The 21,174-nt window shown below is 37.9% G+C and overlaps 1 protein-coding gene and 1 pseudogene across 2 annotated transcripts; both read right to left on the bottom strand.

Moving 5' to 3' along the window:
• Positions 1–5,309: 5,309 nt before the first annotated feature.
• LOC118907569 (cytoskeleton-associated protein 2-like) lies at positions 5,310–10,290 on the bottom strand (annotated as a pseudogene).
• A 4,307-nt stretch (positions 10,291–14,597) lies between these two features.
• TMEM74 (transmembrane protein 74) lies at positions 14,598–20,614 on the bottom strand. 2 transcript variants are annotated; one of them, XM_057497829.1, is made up of 4 exons: positions 20,069–20,614; positions 18,508–18,602; positions 18,443–18,477; positions 14,598–17,674 (listed from the first exon to the last, which is right to left on the bottom strand). In XM_057497829.1, exon 4 carries the CDS (start codon positions 17,633–17,635, stop codon positions 16,718–16,720), a length of 918 nt encoding a protein of 305 aa, XP_057353812.1. In that variant the 5' UTR covers positions 17,636–17,674; positions 18,443–18,477; positions 18,508–18,602; positions 20,069–20,614; the 3' UTR covers positions 14,598–16,717. The 2 variants fall into 2 exon arrangements, with proteins under 2 accessions (XP_057353812.1, XP_036732344.1); XM_036876449.2 differs by lacking the exons at positions 18,443–18,477; positions 18,508–18,602 and having other exon boundaries at positions 20,069–20,613.
• Positions 20,615–21,174: the final 560 nt, after the last annotated feature.

The raw sequence follows: 21,174 nt of genomic DNA, 5'->3' as shown, positions 1-21,174 counted from the left end.
ACTTCCATAGGGACCAACATAAAAAGCAGCCTTTGAAATTTTCACAATAGAATTTTAACTCCTTCCCTGTGGAACTGACACCCAAAGCATTGGAAATTTACTTTCATACACTAACAGAATATCAACAATCTAGGCACTCATCAGATAATTCAACAACAAAAGATCAGATTCAACAATTTTCTCATAACCTTGCTTGAAAATCCAGTATTTGAGAGTCAGTCAGATAAGCATGTTAACTAACCATTCCTCAAGAGATTTCTGGCTCCAGTCCTTTATTAAGTTATCATCAGAAAGAAACTTGATTACAGTATCTTTGTTTTTAGAAAAATATACTTATTATTATAATATATTTATATTTTTATATTATCAGTTATATAAAATTATATGAATGGTAATATGTTATGATATCAGAAACATCCATTTGAAGAACATTTCTGTAGCTTTGGTAAAACCATTTTCCATTTTATTTGTCATTGTCCTTTATGTAAAGATCCATGTGATAAATTCCTCTCCAAATTTCATGCCAAGATATGTTTCTCTCTCTACATTAATAGCTGGACTTTCTTTTATCAAATATTTTATAACTATGATCCAATATTATTCACTCTCTTATTGTAACAGGTACCTCAAGGGTAACAAACTTTTATTTTGTTTTTTTTATTGTCTAGTTTCAGATATCTAGTTTATATTCTCTTTTCTTCCTTCTGATTTTGAAGTAATCTTTTTTATATTTAAGCTTTGGTTTAACATAAATTTCATCAATCTTCTTTGAAATAGATGAGATACAAGTATAGTAACCATATATCCTGGATTTTTTCAGGGATATTTTGATTTCAAGTGGCATTACTCTTTTACTGAATGATGATTAATTAAAATCTAGCAATATATTTCCACAGTCTTATATTTGTGAAATTTTTCATGAAAACAAATTCAGTGACCATTGAAGATTTAAATACCCTGGGTCCCAATTTGGGGTCGAGTAAATATTGTCACAAAGCTTTATATCATAAACCAATGTCATTCCAGTACTCCAGACCCATATTTCCACTGATCAGTAGCCGTCTTCACTTGGATGTTCCCCACATACCTCAAACACAGAACAACTTTTCAAAACCCATTTGGTGATTTTTCCTATATTTTTTATACCTTTGTTAATGACAAATTATCCAAGCACTTTCTCTCACTGCCCTCATACCATGCAAATCAATCATCAATTTTATCTGTTTGATCTTTGAAATGCCTAACTTATTACTTCCTCTCAGTTTTTCCCTTTACTTTTCTAGTTCATCATTTCTCCTTGGCACCTTCTTATTGCTTCCCAACTGTCCTCACCCACTTTTCCAGTTTGATCTACCCCATCATTTGAGTTTTCATTCCAAAAATGAATTCTGATTATGCCATTTTTTAAAGAAAATTTCAATAGTTTCTCCATTATCTATAGAAAAAAGTTCAGTTTGTATACCATGGCATGTAGTTGTTGTCCTCTACCCCACTTTCCACCATTTACTCCTGTAACTCAAGTGTTTGCAGCTTTCACCCTTCATCTACCCCCAGTTCCCTTCCCTGCAACCATCGTGACTCTTTTCAAGGACCACCTTCCTACTAGGTTTGGGAAAAATTAGAGATAAGTCACTGCATACCAGAGCCTGCTTTTCTGCTACTGCCAGTAGCTGCCTGCTGCTCTTATGTCTGGTTCAAATCTTCATCTGCTTCCTTAAAGATCATGGGATTCTGGAACAAGCATCTCCCTCTAATGCTGGTGTCTACACCAGGGGGGCTGTAGCAGGGGGCTGGTGCCAAGGGTCCTGCACTTTCTCTTCTATTTGCCATCCTTAAATTCTCCATGGCTCTACTAATATGAGGCCATTATATGTGTCTGAGTTGTATGAAAGGTTTCAAGACATTGAGAGACAACATACACAATAGTTAGGAACAGGAAACAGCTTAATATTAAATCCATGATATCACTGATCCTCAAAATTCTTCAGCATCATTGCAACCAGGAATTTGTCAATAAGCAGACTTTTCCATCCAAGTCTCTGACCACTTTCTTGGGCCCCTCCCTCTGCTCTTTTCTTCCTGTCCTTCTCTTTATTCCTAGGTGCCTATGCCAATTCTCTAGTGCCTCATTTTTTATTATACAGAGTAGTTTTACTTTCCACTCATTCTTCCCTAGGAGAAATGTCAATCTGTGAGTAAAAAGCTACAAAGGGGGCCCACTGTTATAAGATGGGAAAATTCCTATTTTAAAACCAGTATGGCATAGTATATAGTGAGAAAATGAATTAGTAATTTTTCTACTAAACTGTTTTCCTACTGCAACTAGATAGAAGTCAACACAATAAAACCAGCTTCTTGGAATAATTATAGGTCTCTTGCCAAATTAGAATTTTTTAACTGTTAAACAGATAATATTTTTCTGCTGATGTATATTGACACAAAACCTAAGTTCATAGAAAACCAAAAGAAGAGGAAGGAAATCTGATAAAGTACATTTCAGCACAAATAATACCATCTAGCTACCAAATAAATTATTCATGGTAGCTATTTATATGGTGTAATTCCTATACTTACCTGACAATATGCTGAGGACTTCTTCTTTGTACTATATTTTCCTCAGTCAACTTATGCAGGTCTGTAAAGAAAAGTAAGAGAACAGTTGACTTTCTTCTTAGAAAGTATTCAGATCATGTTTGCTATTCTAAGTTGTAGACAAAAAAATATTAAATTATTATACTTACAGGAAGGAGAGTCTTGTCTATGTGGCTCCTTTAAAAGATAAGACTACAAATTTAATTTTATAATTAAAATTAGGAACAAACTAGATCATCCAACCCTGCATTATTGTTTCATGAATCACTGAATAATAGGCCTGGCAGGGACCTTGAGAGCCACCTTTTTACTTCCAGCAAGAAGACATTAACTATCCCAGACACTGATCTAATTTTTATGGCCCCACTGAAAATTCTCACATTTTGCCTTCTAACTGATGGGTAACTGAATTCTTCATGTTGCTTTCTTATCTTGTTATATTAGCCCAAGTAAGTCAAGATAATTAATTCATAATTTGTTGTTTTCTCCAATTAAAAATATTTTTGTTTTCTGGTTTTAAAAGCTTTTCACAGTCATACACACTTAAATGCATGGACTCTAAATCTGCTTCAATAACTTACTAGGTATGCTACCTTGGGGAAATTTATAAACCTCTCTGTGCCTAGTTTTATCATCAATAGCAGTGACATAACAATAGTACTTACCTTAGAGAGTTCTTATGAGGATTAATTTAAATGAGTTAATATTTGTAAATCAGTTGAATTGATATTGGCATATAGTATGTATAAATTGCATAGTATGTATAATTGGCATATAGTATGGCAAATAGTATATATTGGCATATAGTATAAAAATGTTTGTTAAAAACACATTTAGAAATAAAAAAGAAAAATTTAGAAAATACAACAAAAACAAATCAACAATAACCTCACTTTAGAGATAACTATTTACATTTTAATGTTTCATTCTTGTCTTAGGTATACAGTTGACTTGAACAACAGGGATTTGAATTGCATTGAAATTAATTTTGGAAATTTGTGACAATTTGAAAACCATTTTCTTTTTCTACAGCTTACATTATTGTGAGAACACAGTGTATAATACATATACAAAATATGTGTTAGTCGATTGTTATCAATAAGGCTTTTGGGCAACTAAGGCTATTAGTGGTTAAGTTTTGGGGGAGTCATAATTATACATGGATTTTTGACTTGTAGGTTTGGCACCCCTAACTCCTGCATTGTTCAAAGGTCAACTGTACATAAATCACATATGTAGCACATAATTGGGATTGTAGTATATTTGAGAAAAAGAAAGCTCTGTATTATGAACTTTTTCACTTAATATTTCTTTATGAACATTTCTCCATATGCTTAAACAAATCTTTGAAAATTATATTTAGTGATTTTACAGCAATCCATTTTATGGACTTACCCAATCTCAGCAATCTCTTTTTTTTTGAGCTATGAAATTGTTTTCAGTTTTTCACTCTTTTAGGTAATGCAGTAGTAAATTCCTTTGTAAATAAACCTTTATCAATCTCCTTGAATATTTCTATTTAAGTTTTCTTGAAGTAGGGTACCAGGAGAAAGAATATTTCAAAGTATTATATATAGTTACATAGTTCTAGGTACATAGAATTAATTTGTGTTCCAGAAAGAAATGTATCAAGTAATACTCCTATGAAGCTATATATGAGATAGCATCTTTTATAGCAACATTAAATATTGCTTTTATAGAAGGAAAACATGTTCCCAATTTGAGGATAAAATTATATCAATTTAGTATTTTAATTTGAATGTTTGGTTCCTGGTGAAAGGGAATATTTTTGCATATCAACTATTAAAAACTATTGAATTTTTATTAAGGTATGCCTTGGCCTTTGGCTCTGCAAGTGGAAATCATTGTTCTTTTACAAGTTTCCTTGTCATGGTTTCCAACTTAAATCCACTTTGTGGCTCTCTAGAGGTTTTTCCTCGTTTGGGTTCTTTTATTATCCCTACTTTAGTACTGGGGCAGACTACTTGTTTATGGCATAATGAGAAAAATTCATCATGTTCCTATTTATGCACTACAAGTTAGTATTGATCTAGGTACTCTGGTGGTAAGAGAGGGTCCTTGCCCTCCCACAGTTTAAAATCTAACTGGAAGGAAAAGTCTAATACATGAAACGATTAGTGACCCATACAGGGCAGTCTACACTGAGTGAATTATAGAATATAGACACTAAGTCCTATGGTCATTGAAAGATGGGTGAGATCAAAGATGATGTGAGTAATCATCAATGAAGTTGTCCTTGGCAGAGGGAAGCACAAGCAGTTCAGGTGAAAAGAAATACGGAAGTAAATGCAGCCTCTTATGGATACAAAGAGCATGGATCTTTGTGTCAGACCTGGACTGGAAGTCTTGGCTCTCAATCATTTACTAGTTTTATTTATTTATTTATTTATATGCAGATATTTTAATTTATTGTATACATATTAGGTGCACAATTTAAAAAAGAATAGAATCTTACTCTCTAGGACAGAAGACAGTAGACACATTACACTTAATTAGGCAACTTGCCCTGATTTCTGTATTGGGAGTTTTAACATCATTGCTTGGATCTTTTGTTCTGTCATTTTGCTCTGTTACACAGTCTTGAAATACCACATTTCTGTGATGTTTATTTTCCATGTCTGGTTTTTCTGACCCTACACTGATACCTGTATCTTCAGGGTTAACTTCTTGGATTTGTTCCTCGGCTACACAAACCTCTATTTTCTCTAAATTTAATTTTTTCTTGACTCATTGTTAGAATATCTACAATTGCATGTCACATTTCTTAAATAGGCTGAACTCCTACCAGAATGGCATTCTCATAGACTGCGATAATATTTTCAATAGGACTTGTGAGTGGTTCAATACGTGCAAGGCATATCCAATATTTAACAAGCTTTTTGGCATCTGGAATATTTCTAATCAGGTAATTCAATGTGACCAATATTTCTTCTTTTGAGCATCCCTTATTAAAGAGGCTTATGCATTCAGAGAATGTCTTGTTTACTTTTTCAGTAAATAATCTTTGTTCATCTTCCTCTGCCAGGGTAGTCCAGAAGGACCCAACTGGCTTTTCATCCTGCCCTCTGGGCTCAGGCTGGGTGACTCCTGAGGCAGGTGGCCTTGTCGGCACCCTTCCTTTGCCAGCCCTCCACTCACTCAGATGAGCTTTTCACTCTTCTGCCGTCTCTCTGGGCCTAGCTGGTCTTGTATTGAGGGTCACTTTTGCGATAGTGTGTCTGCTCTGGTCGGTGGATTTTGAGATTTCTGCCAGTTTGGTATTTGAAGACGAAGCAGGCCTGGCTATGATTTCCGACATCATGTTTCTTGACGGTGTCTTATTTCTTTTTACGTCCTGAGTAGAACTGGTTTTGATACCAGATGAAACTGCATTTAATTGTAGCCACTCTTTTCCACGAGGCCCTTTCTGATTTGGAATACAGGCAGAGGTTCTCCCGAGGCCTTGTTTCACGGCTTCCTGAGCATTGTGGTGACTTCTAATAGGAGGTTGCCTGAGCTGTCTGTCCTGAGGTGCAGTGCTCACACATTTGGGGGCAGCTGTTATGTCTGAGGCTCTGTCGTCTCTCACAGTGACCTTGTCGGTGTTCCCAGGCTGAGGCTTGGTGGCTTTGGAGACAGCAGGTGCACTTTTCTCTGCTTTTGCTGAGCCCTCATCTTTGACTTGTAGAGGTTTTCTAAATGAATTAACCTTAGACTGAACAATTTGGCCACAATAAGACCCCAGCACAGGCTTTTTTGCCACATTAGCTTCTTGCTGTGGTTTTTCTGTCACTACTTGTTTCTTTTTATTATTGTTTATAAGGTGATATGCTTGGCTTAATGTCAAATGTTGACATTGGGGGTCATCTTTAACTGGTAACAACTGCAGGGTGAGATTGCTTCCTCAAAATCATGTGTATCAATTGTTATACTTGAACTGACCAATTCATTAGAGGGTTTTAAAGGGACACAATTTTTTTTCCCCTGTTGTATTATTTCTGCTCCCTGTAGGTCTACTAATATTTTCTTTATCAACCATTTTTGTTTTAATTTTCAGAACTTTTGTCGCTTCACGGACCTGGCCCTCAGATGTCATCACTCTCTGGTCTTTACTGCTGGTTAATGCCCGACTTTCCTGTTTGTATGCAAAAAATGTTTTTCTATTTAACAGATGTTGAGTTTTTGGTTTCTTTGCTCTCTGAAGGTAGACTGGGTCCTCTGAGTAGGGGCAGCTGCAGACCCAAGGGCATGGTTGGGGTCCATTTACTAGTTTTAACCTTAAAAAGGGTATTAAGTGGTCAAATTCTGTATTTGAATCTGCCACAATGAGCTGTGTGACAAAGCCTGGGCAAGCTAATAATTTCTATGGTAAATCTGACTTTGCTCTTGAATTACATTAGGATAATCAGAGTACCTACCTTACAGGATAGTTGTAAGGATTAAATGAGTATTTGTGAAAACTGGTACCTAGCATATTATAAGCACTCAATACTATTAGTTTTCATCATTAACCTCTTTAGGTATCAATTTAGTAAATCACTTATTAATATGATGTACTAATAATTCTCAACCATAAAAGATAACAGCAGGTGTTTTGATTGAGAATTGGGAAGATTTGTCATTTCAAAGGAGAGGATAAGACTAGAACTAGAGGTTTTCCCCCAAATCATGATGCGCTTTATGTTTTGAAGTGTAGTGCTTGGCTCTTCCCTCAAGGTCAGTTTGTCGTTCATTATAGTCCACATCCACAGACTTATCTCGCTCCATTTGGGTTGAGAGCCTGATTGTTTTCTGCAGGGCCCAAAGTCAGCTCTGACTTGGGAGGGAAGTGAATAAAGATATGCAGGTTTCTTAACTACTTCAGGGAGAAAGTGACACAGATCACTTTGCTCACATACCATTGGTGCAAATTAGTCATTTGGCCCCACCTAAATGAAAAGAATGCTAGGAAATGGAGTCTTTGGTTGGACCACTGCTCTCAATTATCACAACTCTGCCCAAGGGAAATGGGGCATGATCTTTGGTGGATCTGCTGTGGTCTACCCCTTCTCTTATACACAGAGCATACTCAACTCCCAAAGGGGATGACTCAAAGATACATACAAATACTGCCTCTGGCTCCAAATCCAAGACTTCCAGGATGTGTGTAGTCTTCCTCATAAGTTCTGGGTATCTCTTCTTGGGATCTGGAAAACTATTAAGTGAAAAGACAAGTTATACCTCATATACAATATAAAATGATGGAACAGGGATATAATAACCCCAAGACAATCATTGATGCATAGAAATTATGAAACTCTGTCAGGCAGGCATTAGACAGGCCTTCTGTCCTTGGGGTAGAATATTTATTGACTAGACTTTGTTCTGCTGTTTGGAAAACATTCACTTGTCCAAGGCCCCTGTTCAAGCCTCCAGGAGTTTCTTCCTTGTCTTTTATTCTCCATGGCCACATTTAAAATGGATACCCAGGAGTATGCCCTTCTTAAGGCCCATATTAATTTTTAGGCCTGCTTCCTACTGGTACAAGTTTTGTTGCTTTTTGAGGCTTAAAAATTCAAAGGCTTCTTTGGCAAGAAATTTCTTCAGAAACTTAGGCTTCTGTGCTACTTGCTTCCATCAGTTTTCGTGTGCCAATAACCATACTCAAAATTTTCCTGCCTCCAGCCTGAATTGTTTCTTTGCTATTTAGCCCTGGCTTCTCTTTCTCAACTCAGTGATGGTTCTTTTGAGATTATCCAAGATAGCCATGTTCTTAGTACGATCTTTGACATAAGGCTGTGTTGTTGATGAATCTTTATCTTTCAAAATCTCTCTCAGCCTCATTGATTACTGTTTAGGATCTAGCATCAATTTCTCTTCATCCCCTTTAATTCTATTTGTAATAAGGGAATTCTTTTCTGAAATCATCATTTGTATAAGGTATGATTTAAGGCAGGTCATGGTTATGCTCCCTTCTTTCTCTAATGCCCCTGGTTTCCCTGCTATGGATCTATTCAGCAGCAGGGGGCATTGCTGACTATGCCATTTAAGTATCAAGGGAAAATGAGTTCAATTTTTAGTAATTGTTCTAACGTCATATGTATTCCAGAGTAGTTAATTTCCCTAATTTGGCAGGATGTGGGCAAGAGTAAATAAAATTAAAAGATAAGTTCAATATAAGCATGCAAACTCTCTAGTCTGGATAAATGGCAGTAAGGGAGAATAGCCAGAGTGCTCACTGAAAACAATCTTTGAAGATTTAGCACTATGAATGTAAAATAAAAAAGATTTTCAACCAAAAAAAGATTTCGTTGGATTTTTCTGTGGTGAGGTTCTTCCATTCAAAAACTAATTGGGTTTTCTGCCACGTAGCATGCTAATGATTGGAGCTATGACATTCAAGGCCTGGTGGATTATGGTACAATTTGTTAGCAGGTCTTACCCCACAATTAAGCAGAAGAGTTTCTAGGTTGGTTTTCTGTCTCATGAAGGGAATATAATTTTCTTTCTGGGACATATCTATGTTGGTGGAAAGAAGAGAATTCCAAATGATGAAGGAAGGGGAGAGAGGAGGAGAGAAAAGGAAGAGGAGGATAAGGAAGAAGAGGAATAGAAAGAAGAAAAGGAGAAGAGAGCAGAGGAGGAGAGAAAAAGAGGTGGAGGAGATTATTTTTTAACATGATGATGGCCCAATTCAGTTATTTGTCAACCAGTATTTAATCAGCATGAACATCACTCCCAAGTACTTCCCAGAACCCAGGTTCTGCTGTTACAAAGCAGCCCACTTAAGATACTGGTGAATCTAATGGTAGAATACTGGACAGGATTCTCTCTCCACTTTTATCTCATTTAAGTTTCATCAGAGTTCTACAAAGCAAATATTATCTCTATTTTACAGATGAAGAAAATATGTCTCAGATGACTTAACAGGAGTAGAGGAGCAAGCATTCAAACTTCAAGTCATTTGTCTCCCTGGTTCTGAAGTCCTTATTATACTATGCATTATAAAGAATAAGCATAACACTGTACATCAAAGCAGAATGCCTGGCACATAGTAAGCACTCAAATATGACTTTCTTTCCATTTTGGGGCTCCTTGCTAGAGATTATGTATCCCTATGAGAACTATTGTGCATTTGGAAAAATAGCTACATTTCTTTTCAGCTTCAGGGAAAAGTGTCAGCATAGGCTTATCTAAAACCTCAGTGGGGATGGTGAGTAGGAAGGCTCCAAGATTTTTTTAAATTGGAGGTGACCTACAATATTATGTTAGTTTCAGGTGTGCAACATAAAATGCTCACCATATACATAAAAATGCTCACCATAAGTGCAGTTACCATTTGTAATTACAGTATTACTAACTATATTCCAAAATTATATTTTTCATCCCTGTGACTTATTGGCACGCTTTTATTTCATAACTGGAAGTTCATACCTCTTAATCCCCTTCACCCATTTTGCCCCTCTTCCCACCCCATCTCCTCTGGCAACCACTAGTTTGTTCTCCTATTTATGAGTCTGTTTCTTGTTTTGTTTGTTTTGTTTTTTGTATTTCACATACAAATGAAATCATATGGTATTTATCTTTCGCTGTCTGACTTATTTCACTTAGCATAATATCCTGTAGGCCCAGCCACATTTTTGCAAGTGATGAGATTTCATTCTTTTCTTTATGACTGAGTAACATTACATTGTACATAGTTACATCTTCTTTATCCATTCCTCGCTTGATGGACACTTAGGTTGCTTCCATATCTTGGCTATTGTAAATAATGCTGCCATAATCATAGATGTGCATGTATCTTTTCAAACTAGTGTTTTCATGGGTGGCTACCAGTTTTGATAGGTTTAATTTGGTTTATATTTTGAGAGAGAGCTATATTATCTAAAAATCAAAATAGTGGTATGATTTCCTTATAGAAAGAGTTTCTTATTTCTCAAATACCATGACTTACTTTATTTTATAAGGTAATAAATACAAAATAAAATAACTGGTATAAATTAATTTTCTTTTGAAAGAAGGATAATATTCCTACAGAAGCAACAAAGTTTGTCCATCAATAGCTGAATGGATAAAGAAGATGTGGTACATATACACAATGGAATATTATTCAGCCATAAAAAAGAGAAAACCTGACATTTGCTACAATATGGATGGAACTAGTGGTATCATACTAAGTGAAATAAGCCAGGTGGAGAAAGACAAATACCATATGATTTCAATTATTTGTGGAATCTAAAAATAAAACAAAACAAATGAACAAAACAGCAGTATACTCAGAGACACTGAGAAGTGACTGGTGGTTATCATAGGAGAGGGATTGGGGTGGCTGGGTGGTTCCTTTAAAGTAGGTAAGAATCATAGATCCAATATTTGTTTTAACTAAGTGGAGCAATATGTAGTGCCTCACTTGGAATTGTCCCATTAGAATTTTTTTACCCTTGACAGCACTTATATGTAATAAGGATAAAATCCCACTTAACAATATAAATTATTATGCACCCCTCAAAGGAAAATGGAGATCAAAGTTAGATTAAGAGACATTTAAGAGCAGGGGCATAAAACTAATTCAGTATTTGTTTCTCATCTAAAAGCTTTCTAGATTTTTAGATAAGTGTGTTTAAAAATACAAATTCAAGTATTTTTTTCCATATCATGCAATTCACACTCTAAGTCCAATACTGAGTAATTTATAGAAACCCAAATAGCTTTGACTATTTCATATAAAGTAAAAAAGTAAGGCATAGTTTAAATTGTTCAATGATATGATAGCAAGAATAATGTTACACTTGAATTGGGGTGAATATTACTTTTGATTTTATTGGAAAGAGAATTTCAAATATTTAATTTAAAAAACCAAACTATCACCACAGATTCCAATTTAATTAAAACTTAACAAATACAACAAACATCTTTATAGGTTTATTTTAAAATGATGACACACTTGCTATTAACAAAAAGGCATCAAATGCCCTAAGAAAAAGCCCATAATCTTAATAACTGCCCTTTTAGAATATCAAAAACAAATAATCAACGTCAAATTTTTTTTCTTGTTTGACAAGAAAAAGCACAATGAGAACCACAAAATAAAAACTCTCAATATGCTATATAGTAATAGCCCATCTTTGCTTTTTGTACATTTGTTTGGAGACTGACTAGGAAACATGAAAATGGCAGTTGGAAAACAAGTCTGGCTCTTCCTGAAACACAGGAGAATTACTAAAACTTGGAGCAAAGGAAAATACAGTCTGCTGTCCATATTTCCCTGAAGTAAAATAATAATTCATGGTAAAATAATTTCTAAACATGCCAGCATCTTATGAACTTGAAATTGAGAGGCTGAAAAAATAAATCAAACATCTGTGGAATGCTCAACAACCAAAACAGATCTATATAATTATGGCATTTCATTCTGAGCTTGATTCCAGATTCTTCATTCATTATCTGTGAGAGACTTCTCTTGTCCTTAAAGTCAACATTAAGGCATGCTAAGTTTCATATAAGAAAATTATTCTAACAGTAGCTTTGGATATTACAGTTCTATAATTATAAAATATTGTCCTAATACATACATAGACTTGAGTGTACATACATTTTCACACAGAGACTGCAGGTACACTCCTAGGTGTAAGCCACAGATTTTTGAAATCACTGTTACATATTTAAAATAAAATCTTAGTTTTTACACTGTCAGTGTATGAGTCAGCTAAATTATTTCCCAAGGCTTATGCCCATAAAAGTTGAAAGGAGAAAATATTATAGAATATTATGAACCATAAAATGATATAGCTGAAAATCAGCTATCATTGAAAGACAATGATATGTTAATTCTCTGTCTTATGAACCCTTGTATAATGGAAAAGCCAGTGAGACATCATTATAATTTGTTCCACTGTAGTCATTATTTATGCTCAGTTCTGGGAAAGGTCAAGCCTTGTTACAGAGAAATCTAAGGATCTGTATTATTCCTTTGTCACAGTACAATCTAGCTGGTGGTAGTAAATCTTGCTGAATAGGTGTAGCATTGGTGAAAGTTGTGAATCTCTTTTGTCAGACCACATTTTTGTGGTAGCAGTAATTGCTGCAATGGAATCTGATCTTCAGATTGAAAAACCTTCTAATAGATAAAGAGAACATTTTTTCTTTAGCTTTAGATGATTAATACAGGTAAAGTTGTACATGTGCCTATTATTGCACATATGAAAGATAAAGGCTAAATGTTCAAATGTTCTTACCTAGAATTTTTGACTGTCATAAAGAAGTAACAAAAAGTACAGTCACTTGGGTTCAGAAACTTAATTCCTGATATTAAAGTGGCATAATGCTCACTCACTCACTTATCCTTATGCCCAGGGGCAAAGGAAAGGCACAAATGAATTTGGGAGGGCAGTCTCTTTGTTGAAAAGTGCACCTCAAAGGACATATGCCAGCACTGGTACAACCGGGTCCCTAAAATAAATAAGTACAAGAGTGATGGACTCAGATATTTTAAGAAGACAGCAAAACATGATATTTATATCAGGGCCAGTATCTAGGTAGTATAGAATCAAGGGGCATAGCAGTTACATGGATAAAAACACACACAGCCACCAAGAATGTCATGGTTCCAAGCAGTTCTGTACTCCTCTAAACTATGTATCAGCTATGAGATGGGGAGCCTGGAGAAAATACATTCTTCTTATGAGGGGCCAGTACATCATACTACATCGTCTGCTTCAGAAGCTCCAAATGGCTGGAAAGGACACACATATGACAAAGAAACTGCCACAAACTGTTTAAAGTGCCCTAAAAAGGAAGCCTATTAAAGTCATCAGGAGGATTAAGCTGTCCATTGGCAGCATGTAGATTCCAGCAGTAATGGAGAATGGCAGCTTTCTTTCTGGTACTCTTCCATTTGGGCTGCACTGCTGAACAACGAGCTGCCTTCGTTTAATATTAGGATGGTGCTCTGAGTTTAGTTTTTCTAAAACCCGGTAAAAAGTTAAAGACCTAAACAACAGACCTCTGAAAAGAGTTTTGCTTCTCCAGGTCTAGCAATAAAAACTCCCATAGATAAGAACAAGCACCATGTTAAAGAGATAAATATAAGGTCATAAATCTCCATGAAGAATCCAAGACCAACAGCAGAGTTATTGTCTGTTCAATGTGTGTAACATTTATCACCTGATCTTGACAAACTACTTCTAAATAAGCATATAGAGAGCCAAAAAATCCTCTTTATCAGATTGTAAACAACAGTGTCTAAAGTTCAGGGTTTTTTTGCCTGTGTTACCATCACTTAATATTTAGGTAATCTTCATCCTTAATTCAGGCACTGACAGGATGAACTAGAGCTACACAACTGAATAGTGGGGGGGAAAGTTGATTAAGGCAGTTATCTGAATTGTGTCAATGCAACACTAAAGGAGACATCCAGATGATTTTCTGAATTGGTTCCTTTTGCAGTAATGGTCTGTTCTCACATATGTGGAACCCTAAAAAAGATGTGCCTTATATATGAGCAGATTTAAATAATATTGTTGAAATAAGTGAGCATTTACTTACTATATTTCACTTTAAAATTTTAAGCAAGGAAAGAAAGCAATATATTCTGACTTGTTAGGTCTTTTTTCCCTGAGTATTTTCTTTTCCTAACTGATATATATATATACATGGAGATATATATATATATATATATATATATATCCTTTAGATCACATCAGAACTATATATAATTTGGAAGTACTGCAAGATTCATTAAATGCTTCCATATGAAAAGCTTTGGCCTTTTTCTCCTTTGTCAGTTTTATAGAACTGAAAAACTTCCTAACACTTAATTCTCAAATTTGTCTTCTTCATAGGCTGAAAAACAGGCTGCATATTAATGGTTTAGTCTGCAATTTAGCTAATTAAACCTGTGTCACCAATAAATAAAAACAAAACTCAGCTGATCCCACTTAGTTTCTATGAATAAACATGTATTTTTTAATGTATTTAAACACACACACACACACACACACACACACACACGCACACGCATGCACACACACACACAAACAGCTCAGATCTAGTCATTCAGCCAAGGAGATCATTCTCTTACTGCCTCGACATCATGCAGAGTGGGTTCTCAAGCAGGCTAGAATCTGACCATTTATAAACTTTGAGAATATAAAATTTATACTGCTGGTAAGGTAGCCTCAACACAAACCATGACATGAGAGTCACAGTAAGAGAAAAAGCACAAACAACCAGCAATAGAAAACAAAAATCATGTTTATATAGTTCCAATTATTTCTGAATCAACAATAGTCAGTTAGATAGGATAAGGTAATTGACCTTCATCTAGTTTCCACTGATGTCCATAAAAATTTCTCATCTAATGATTCTTTTACATACCTGTCCTCCTTATTTTTTCTATCCTCTGATCCTCCCTTTTGCATTGCATCTTAACCCTTAGTAACACAGTGTACCTAACTCATCAAATCCATCTCTGGCACCCACAAGAGTTCCTTCACATAAATACTCTGACTCACACAATCTGCCAGCCAAAGTCACCCACATATTTCACATTCCTCAATAACAACAAAAACGTCAGGCATTAGAATTAGGCTTTAGATTATAAAAAGATGTAACTTTCTCACTTTCTCCCTTCACCATCCCTGCCCTCCCACCCCAGGTCCCAGCTCCAGTCCTCTTTAAGGATGACCCCACTGTTCCTGGCAGCACAGTAATGGAAGTTAAAACAACTCTTGGCAGTAGGAGATTGGAAACACCTTAGGGAATAACTACAAACTACAAGCTATTTCTGAGGTGCACTCCCCACCCCTTTCCTGAACCATAACCTTACCAAAATAGAGTATTAATGTGTGCTGTGGGTATGTGTTTTGCAAGGTTGCGACTACTTGCTCATCACCCCTCTTATCCAGCAAGTCTGAACCTCATGAGGCAAGATCTCCCACTTACTGAGGGCCTGGATTTTAGGCGCTCAGAATGATGCCTAGACCACTGTTAGGTGGGAGGTGAGTTCTGGTGAGGAATGCAGTTCCCACAAAATCAGTGTGTTTAATCTTTCTCTCTCTACTCATTTTAATTTTTTGGCTGTGCATTTAAGGATTGCTGCCATCTTGGGGCAATGGCTAGTTGCTTGGCTACAGCAAGTGATACTGGCTTCTAGGCACAGTCCCCAAGAATCTAGCTGCAAGTGTATTGGAAGTTTTCTTCAAACAGTAACAAGAAAACATCACCTGGGACTGTGCCTGAGCCAATCGTGACTCAGACCTGCCTGAATTTTTGGATGCTGGAAATATACTGAAAATGCCTTAAGCTTTGCCTCTCTAGTGTGAGAACTGGGAAAGACTTCAAGAGCATGGGTAACCATATGATGGCTAAAGAACACACTGAAAATGAAATTTATATGAGCAACTAATTTTATGTTATCTAGAAAATGGACATGCAACACTGGCTAATATATGGCACTACCATTCTGAGTTAAATCCAGATTGGTCTTATAATGATTTACATAATTTTCTTTTACTAGAAAGTTTATTCTAATGACTTAGTTACCACTTCTGAGTACAGGAATAATTTAATTAAATAAACACATGTGCTTTTACATATTTAAAAATAATTAACACCTTTAAGCTTCAAAATATTCAAATACAAAACCCAGCGTTTTAGTATTCAGCCAAATTATGGGAAGAAAAAATATAGCAAGAAAATGGATAAGAATAAGCACCTTTGATAATTAAATGTAAGCCTTATTATGTGATTAGTGCTTAAGTTCTTTTTCACAAAATAGGTTACTACTTGATCCTACTGTATGTACAATCTCCTAGTGTCCAAAGAATAATATCCCAGATTGTGTCAAATAAATAATTTGTACACTGGGTCATGAGAAATATTTTCCTATAGAGATAGAAGATGGCCACTACAGATTAGTTAGTTTCAGTACTTTAGAAGGACAGGTGTAGCTGTTTGTGGTTACCTAATGTATCTTACATGGTTTTTCCTCTAAATAAAAAATACATAGAGAACAAAAACACTGGCTGTTGGTTTGGGAAATAAACTTTTCTTACCAGGCAAAAAAATGCACTGTTAATTTTAAGAAATGTGGTTTGTTTTCATATAAAATGCCAAGGCAGACTCTCAAGGCAGTTGACAATCAGAATTAACTCTGGACAGCGAGAGCATCTTCCTCTACCAAGGACAGTTCCAAGGTGTTTTCATTAGCGCTGGTTTTCATCCTGAAGTTGAAAGAACCATACAGTTTTGCAGACTCTTTGGAAGAGGCAAACCTGTTGCGACGATACAGTTCCCCCTTCCACATAGACATCATTAGCAAACAGGAGAGAACAACTCCCCCAAGCGTGAGCAGGCAGAGTCCAGCAATCACACAGCGGTCCAGGTGAGCCCCCAGCCTTGCACTCTCCTTCTCCAGACGTTCCATCTCCCGGGCTGCCACGGTGTTGGGATCCACAGTCACTTCCCGTGGGACAATGTAGGAGATGATCACCAGCAAGATGCCAGTGACCAAGAACAAGATGGCGCTGATGAAACCATAGTCTACTGACTTCCCTGAAGATGTGGCTTCTGAACTTGTGTCATCTTCATCCTCAGATATCAAGGATATGGCAGCCTCGTGGGACCATTCATCTGTACTTCCCCAGCCCAGGTCTCCCACGTGACTACTCCCCTTTGTGGAAGTGGAGCTCCGGTTCCTCTGCTCTAAGTTGACATTCTCATCCACGTAAGTGAAAGAAGTTTCTAATTCCTGGCTGCAGCAGTTGCAGACTTTCCGTTCTGCTGTTACTGGGTCGTTCCCTGAGTTGAGAGGTCCTGGTGGCAAGGAGTCTGGCTGAATAACACTGTCTTGCAGAGAGGATGAGGGGTCTACTGGAGAAGGGCTAAGTTTAGACTCTTCCATCTTGGCGGCTCTTGGGGTTGACATACAGTGTTTCTGGCAGCAGAGAGCAGCTTTGGTGGCTGCTGCACATACCTGGTCACCAGGAGGCCCTCCTGAACTCCAGTCTACAGCATCGCACAGGTCTGCCTGGCTTCTCTTTTTAGCAAGGTAGTGGAGCTCCATTGAAGCTAGTCAGACATCTCCGAGCAGCTTTCAGAAATTCTGCCAATAGCAACACAGTTAGTTAAGAACCCAACAGGATCTAAGGCTACACTACAGGACACCCCATTTCCTTTGCATCCGCAGTTGTTGACACTTGAGCCCCAGTTCCTCCCAGAAGGGCTAAAAGAAAGTAGAGTACACCTTGTGGCAGGAAAGTGTGAAAAGGGCAAATTCTCTGATTTATCACAGGGATTAACACTGAGAAACTTAGTTTCTCAGGGTAGAAAAGGAGCATGAAAGTGGCAGTGTCTCTGAAGAAAGCATTGCCGTCACCAAGCCAAATTTATCCAAGGACTCACACATTTTTGTGACAGGATCCCTCAAATGAGAAGGCAGGTTTCCGGTATAGAGACACAAATGAGAAAGGCAGGGACCTTTTTTAGCAGAGTGCTGATTTTTTGGAGAACCTGGGGAAACACAGACTTACTAACAATTCAGTTAAATTTTAAGTGTTTACACTCTCTTTAGTTCAAAAGAGATTTAATACATTAGCTCTACAGCATAACCATAGGTAAACGAATATGTCACTATCAGTTGGGCTCTATTGGACCTTGGGCTCAGCATTTGCTTGCATAGTTTTGAAGTGGGTAAAAGATGGCTTAATGAGCCATCCCTCCTAACCTCATGTTTTACATCCAATAACCCTAGTCACACGGCCCTTTTTCCCAAGACCCTATGCTTGTTCATTGTGCTTCTATTCTTATCCCATTCCCTTGATGGCACATGACGGCAGCATGTTCTGAACCCAGAATTATGTAGACAACATACCTTACTGGGTGACTCTGCAAATACAATGGGCCAGCCTACACACACACACACACACACACACACACACACACACACACAAACCTGACTGCTCCAGTACAGGTCAGGTACTCCTGCTCACTGGGTCTGAGTGGGTCTGTGTACCTTCCCTCCACACACTTTGCTAACAAACATGCACAGGAAATTGACCATCCAGAAAATTGTACATACCCAATCTAGAAGTAAACTGACAATAAAAGACAAATTATAAACCCATAGAGTCACATCTGTTGAGGAAAATAGGTGACAAACTTTTAGCAAAGTTTCCTCTGAAACTATACATACGTGAATGCTCTCACCCCCACCGCAGCAAGGGATCTTTCTGGGATATAACTGAATTGAGCAAAAAGCCATCTGCCCCATCTTTCTCTGCCGCATCCGTCTTTTTGAGGAATAAAAATTCACTTTTCACTATCACCAAATACAGAGGTTTCAAGCAAGGGCCCTTTTTGTTTTGCTTCTAAATCCAGGGTAATACATGATTTAACCCTTAGGTTGCGAGTTTTTTGTGCGTTGAAATTCACAGCCCCAACAGCTCCCAAGTCACACAGAAGCACAAGTCAGGCTCACCTAAGGTCTACCTGGCAACTCATTTAAAATATAGGAGAGGGAATCCACGTGTTTTCTGCTCTTCATTAGAGTTTGCTAAAAAAAAAAAAAAAAAAAAAAAAATACACTTCCCTCCTATTACCAGAGTTTGTCTGCAGCTAAAACAGAAACCAAAAAGCACAAAGTGCAGAAACACAACTGAACCAGAGCTTTCGTTTAGCAAGTGGGCCGGCTCTTTACTGTTGATCCTTCAATTAATGAAGCGATGGTAATGGACTTGATCAATTACTGAGATGAGAAATCATCTCACAGTTTCCTCAGACCTTAGGCGTTCTGATTAACCTTTGGCACAATTAACTCATCAATTGGACTACTTTGGTTAAAAATCGGAAGAGTCCTTTGGGATTTCCAATTTATAACAAAGAGGGAGAAAAATCTCCACTTAATTCTCTCTCCTCGGTCTATCTATCTTTAAAGAAAAGAGAGACTCCGCTTGGTCCATTGGAAATACACCATTTGGTGCTGCACTGTCGATTTCCTTTGCGGCTCTAATCCGGGGCTTCCATCCTCAGCGGAGAATGGATCATCTCAGGGGACCAGCTCAAGACTCTTTCCTTCCGTTCCCTCCTTCTCTTCTCTTTGCTGTAAAGAGCGCAGTTAATAGAATTGCACCTCAAAGAGAAGGAACAGCACTTTCCCTTGCCCTCTGCCATCAATTAAAAGCATTAATATTTTCAATGGAACTAAATGACAGGGGAGAGGCTGGTCTGGGGGTGGCGACCTCAGGATCCCTCCAGCGCGCTCTGCCGGGAGGGCGCGCCACAAACCTCGGGCAATTGTGCCCCTGCGAGATAAATACCTCGGTTCCGGGTGAACTCTGAGAACGCACGAGGCACCTGGAGTTGGGATCCTTCGCCGAGTACCCCAAGGCAAGGAAGGAACCGTGGGCAAGGAGTGGGGACGCGCTCCCCTGTTCCGCCAGGCTCCCGGGTCTCTCCCTCACCCCAGCGCCTCCTCCCCGTACCACTCTCCGCCACTCACCTCTTGTCTTGACCACCAAGTGCTGCTCAAGCACCGCGCTCTCGTCCCTGCGCGGCTCCTCGGGAAAAGTCTCCAGATCACCAGCCGTGGCACTTGTAGCCTCTGCGCGCAGCTCGGCTCCAAGGAGTGGGCAGCGCCTGATGTGCCGGCGGGGCGGGGTGGGGCGGGGCGGTCCCTCTTGCTGAGCATCCCGGGAGATGTAGTCCGAGGCAGCCTCACTGTGTTCCTCCTGTCTCCGCTCTCCTCTTCCTCCCCTTTCGCCCTTTCTGAAGACCAACTCCTACCATACCTCCATACTCCTGCCTGGCAATTTAAAGAAAGCACTGGCTCCTAAACTCAGGGCTGGGTCCCATAGCCTCAGGTGTGGCCACAAGATTATGGGGAAAGGAGTGTATATTTAGATTTGTATATTTCGAAGTGGATTTTGTAAATAACCATTTTACAGAGGAGGAGAGAGGCTCAGAAGAACTAAGTGTCTCATCCAAGGTTACAAAAACAATAAATGGTAGCTAATACATTGTATCCAGTAATCTGTCTGATTCCAGAACCTGGATCTCTTTGCCACTACCTACACTGAGCAATGCTTCACAATCATTTTGACAGCAGAGCATACATAAGAAGTGATAATATCTATTGCACTGGGATAAACACAAGACGTTTCATGTGGCCACTGTCCTGGTGCTGTGACTACTCCAGACCCTGCAGGACAGCTGAGAAGGAATAAATACGCTGGCACACCTGTAATATACTGGAACACCCAAGGATGGCAGACACAGGGCCTGGGAAGCTCTGGATAGCACTATCAGATTTAATAAGGAGGCTGATTTGGGGCTGAATATAAGGAAGTATGTTCTAAAAACTTGAAATAGGATGTCTCATGAAAGTGAATTTGTTATTACTCAAAGAAGAGCTGTTTATTAGTGATGTAGAAGGGATTTATCTAGTTGTATTAGAGACTTCTATGGTTTCCAGGCTGCAATGATATGTTACATCTCTTTCATAAAGCCCTTTTCCTCCAACAGCCCCCAAACATTATGCTTCCTATGAACTTTGCTAGGCCTTGTCAGCACAGATATTTAAAAAAATACATCAGCTACTGCTTTGTG

Source organism: Manis pentadactyla, chromosome 3, assembly GCF_030020395.1.
Source record: "Manis pentadactyla isolate mManPen7 chromosome 3, mManPen7.hap1, whole genome shotgun sequence".
Taxonomy (NCBI): Eukaryota; Metazoa; Chordata; class Mammalia; order Pholidota; family Manidae; genus Manis; species Manis pentadactyla.
The sequence above is the reverse complement of the archived record's forward strand: the minus strand, read 5'-3'. Positions and strand labels throughout refer to the sequence as shown.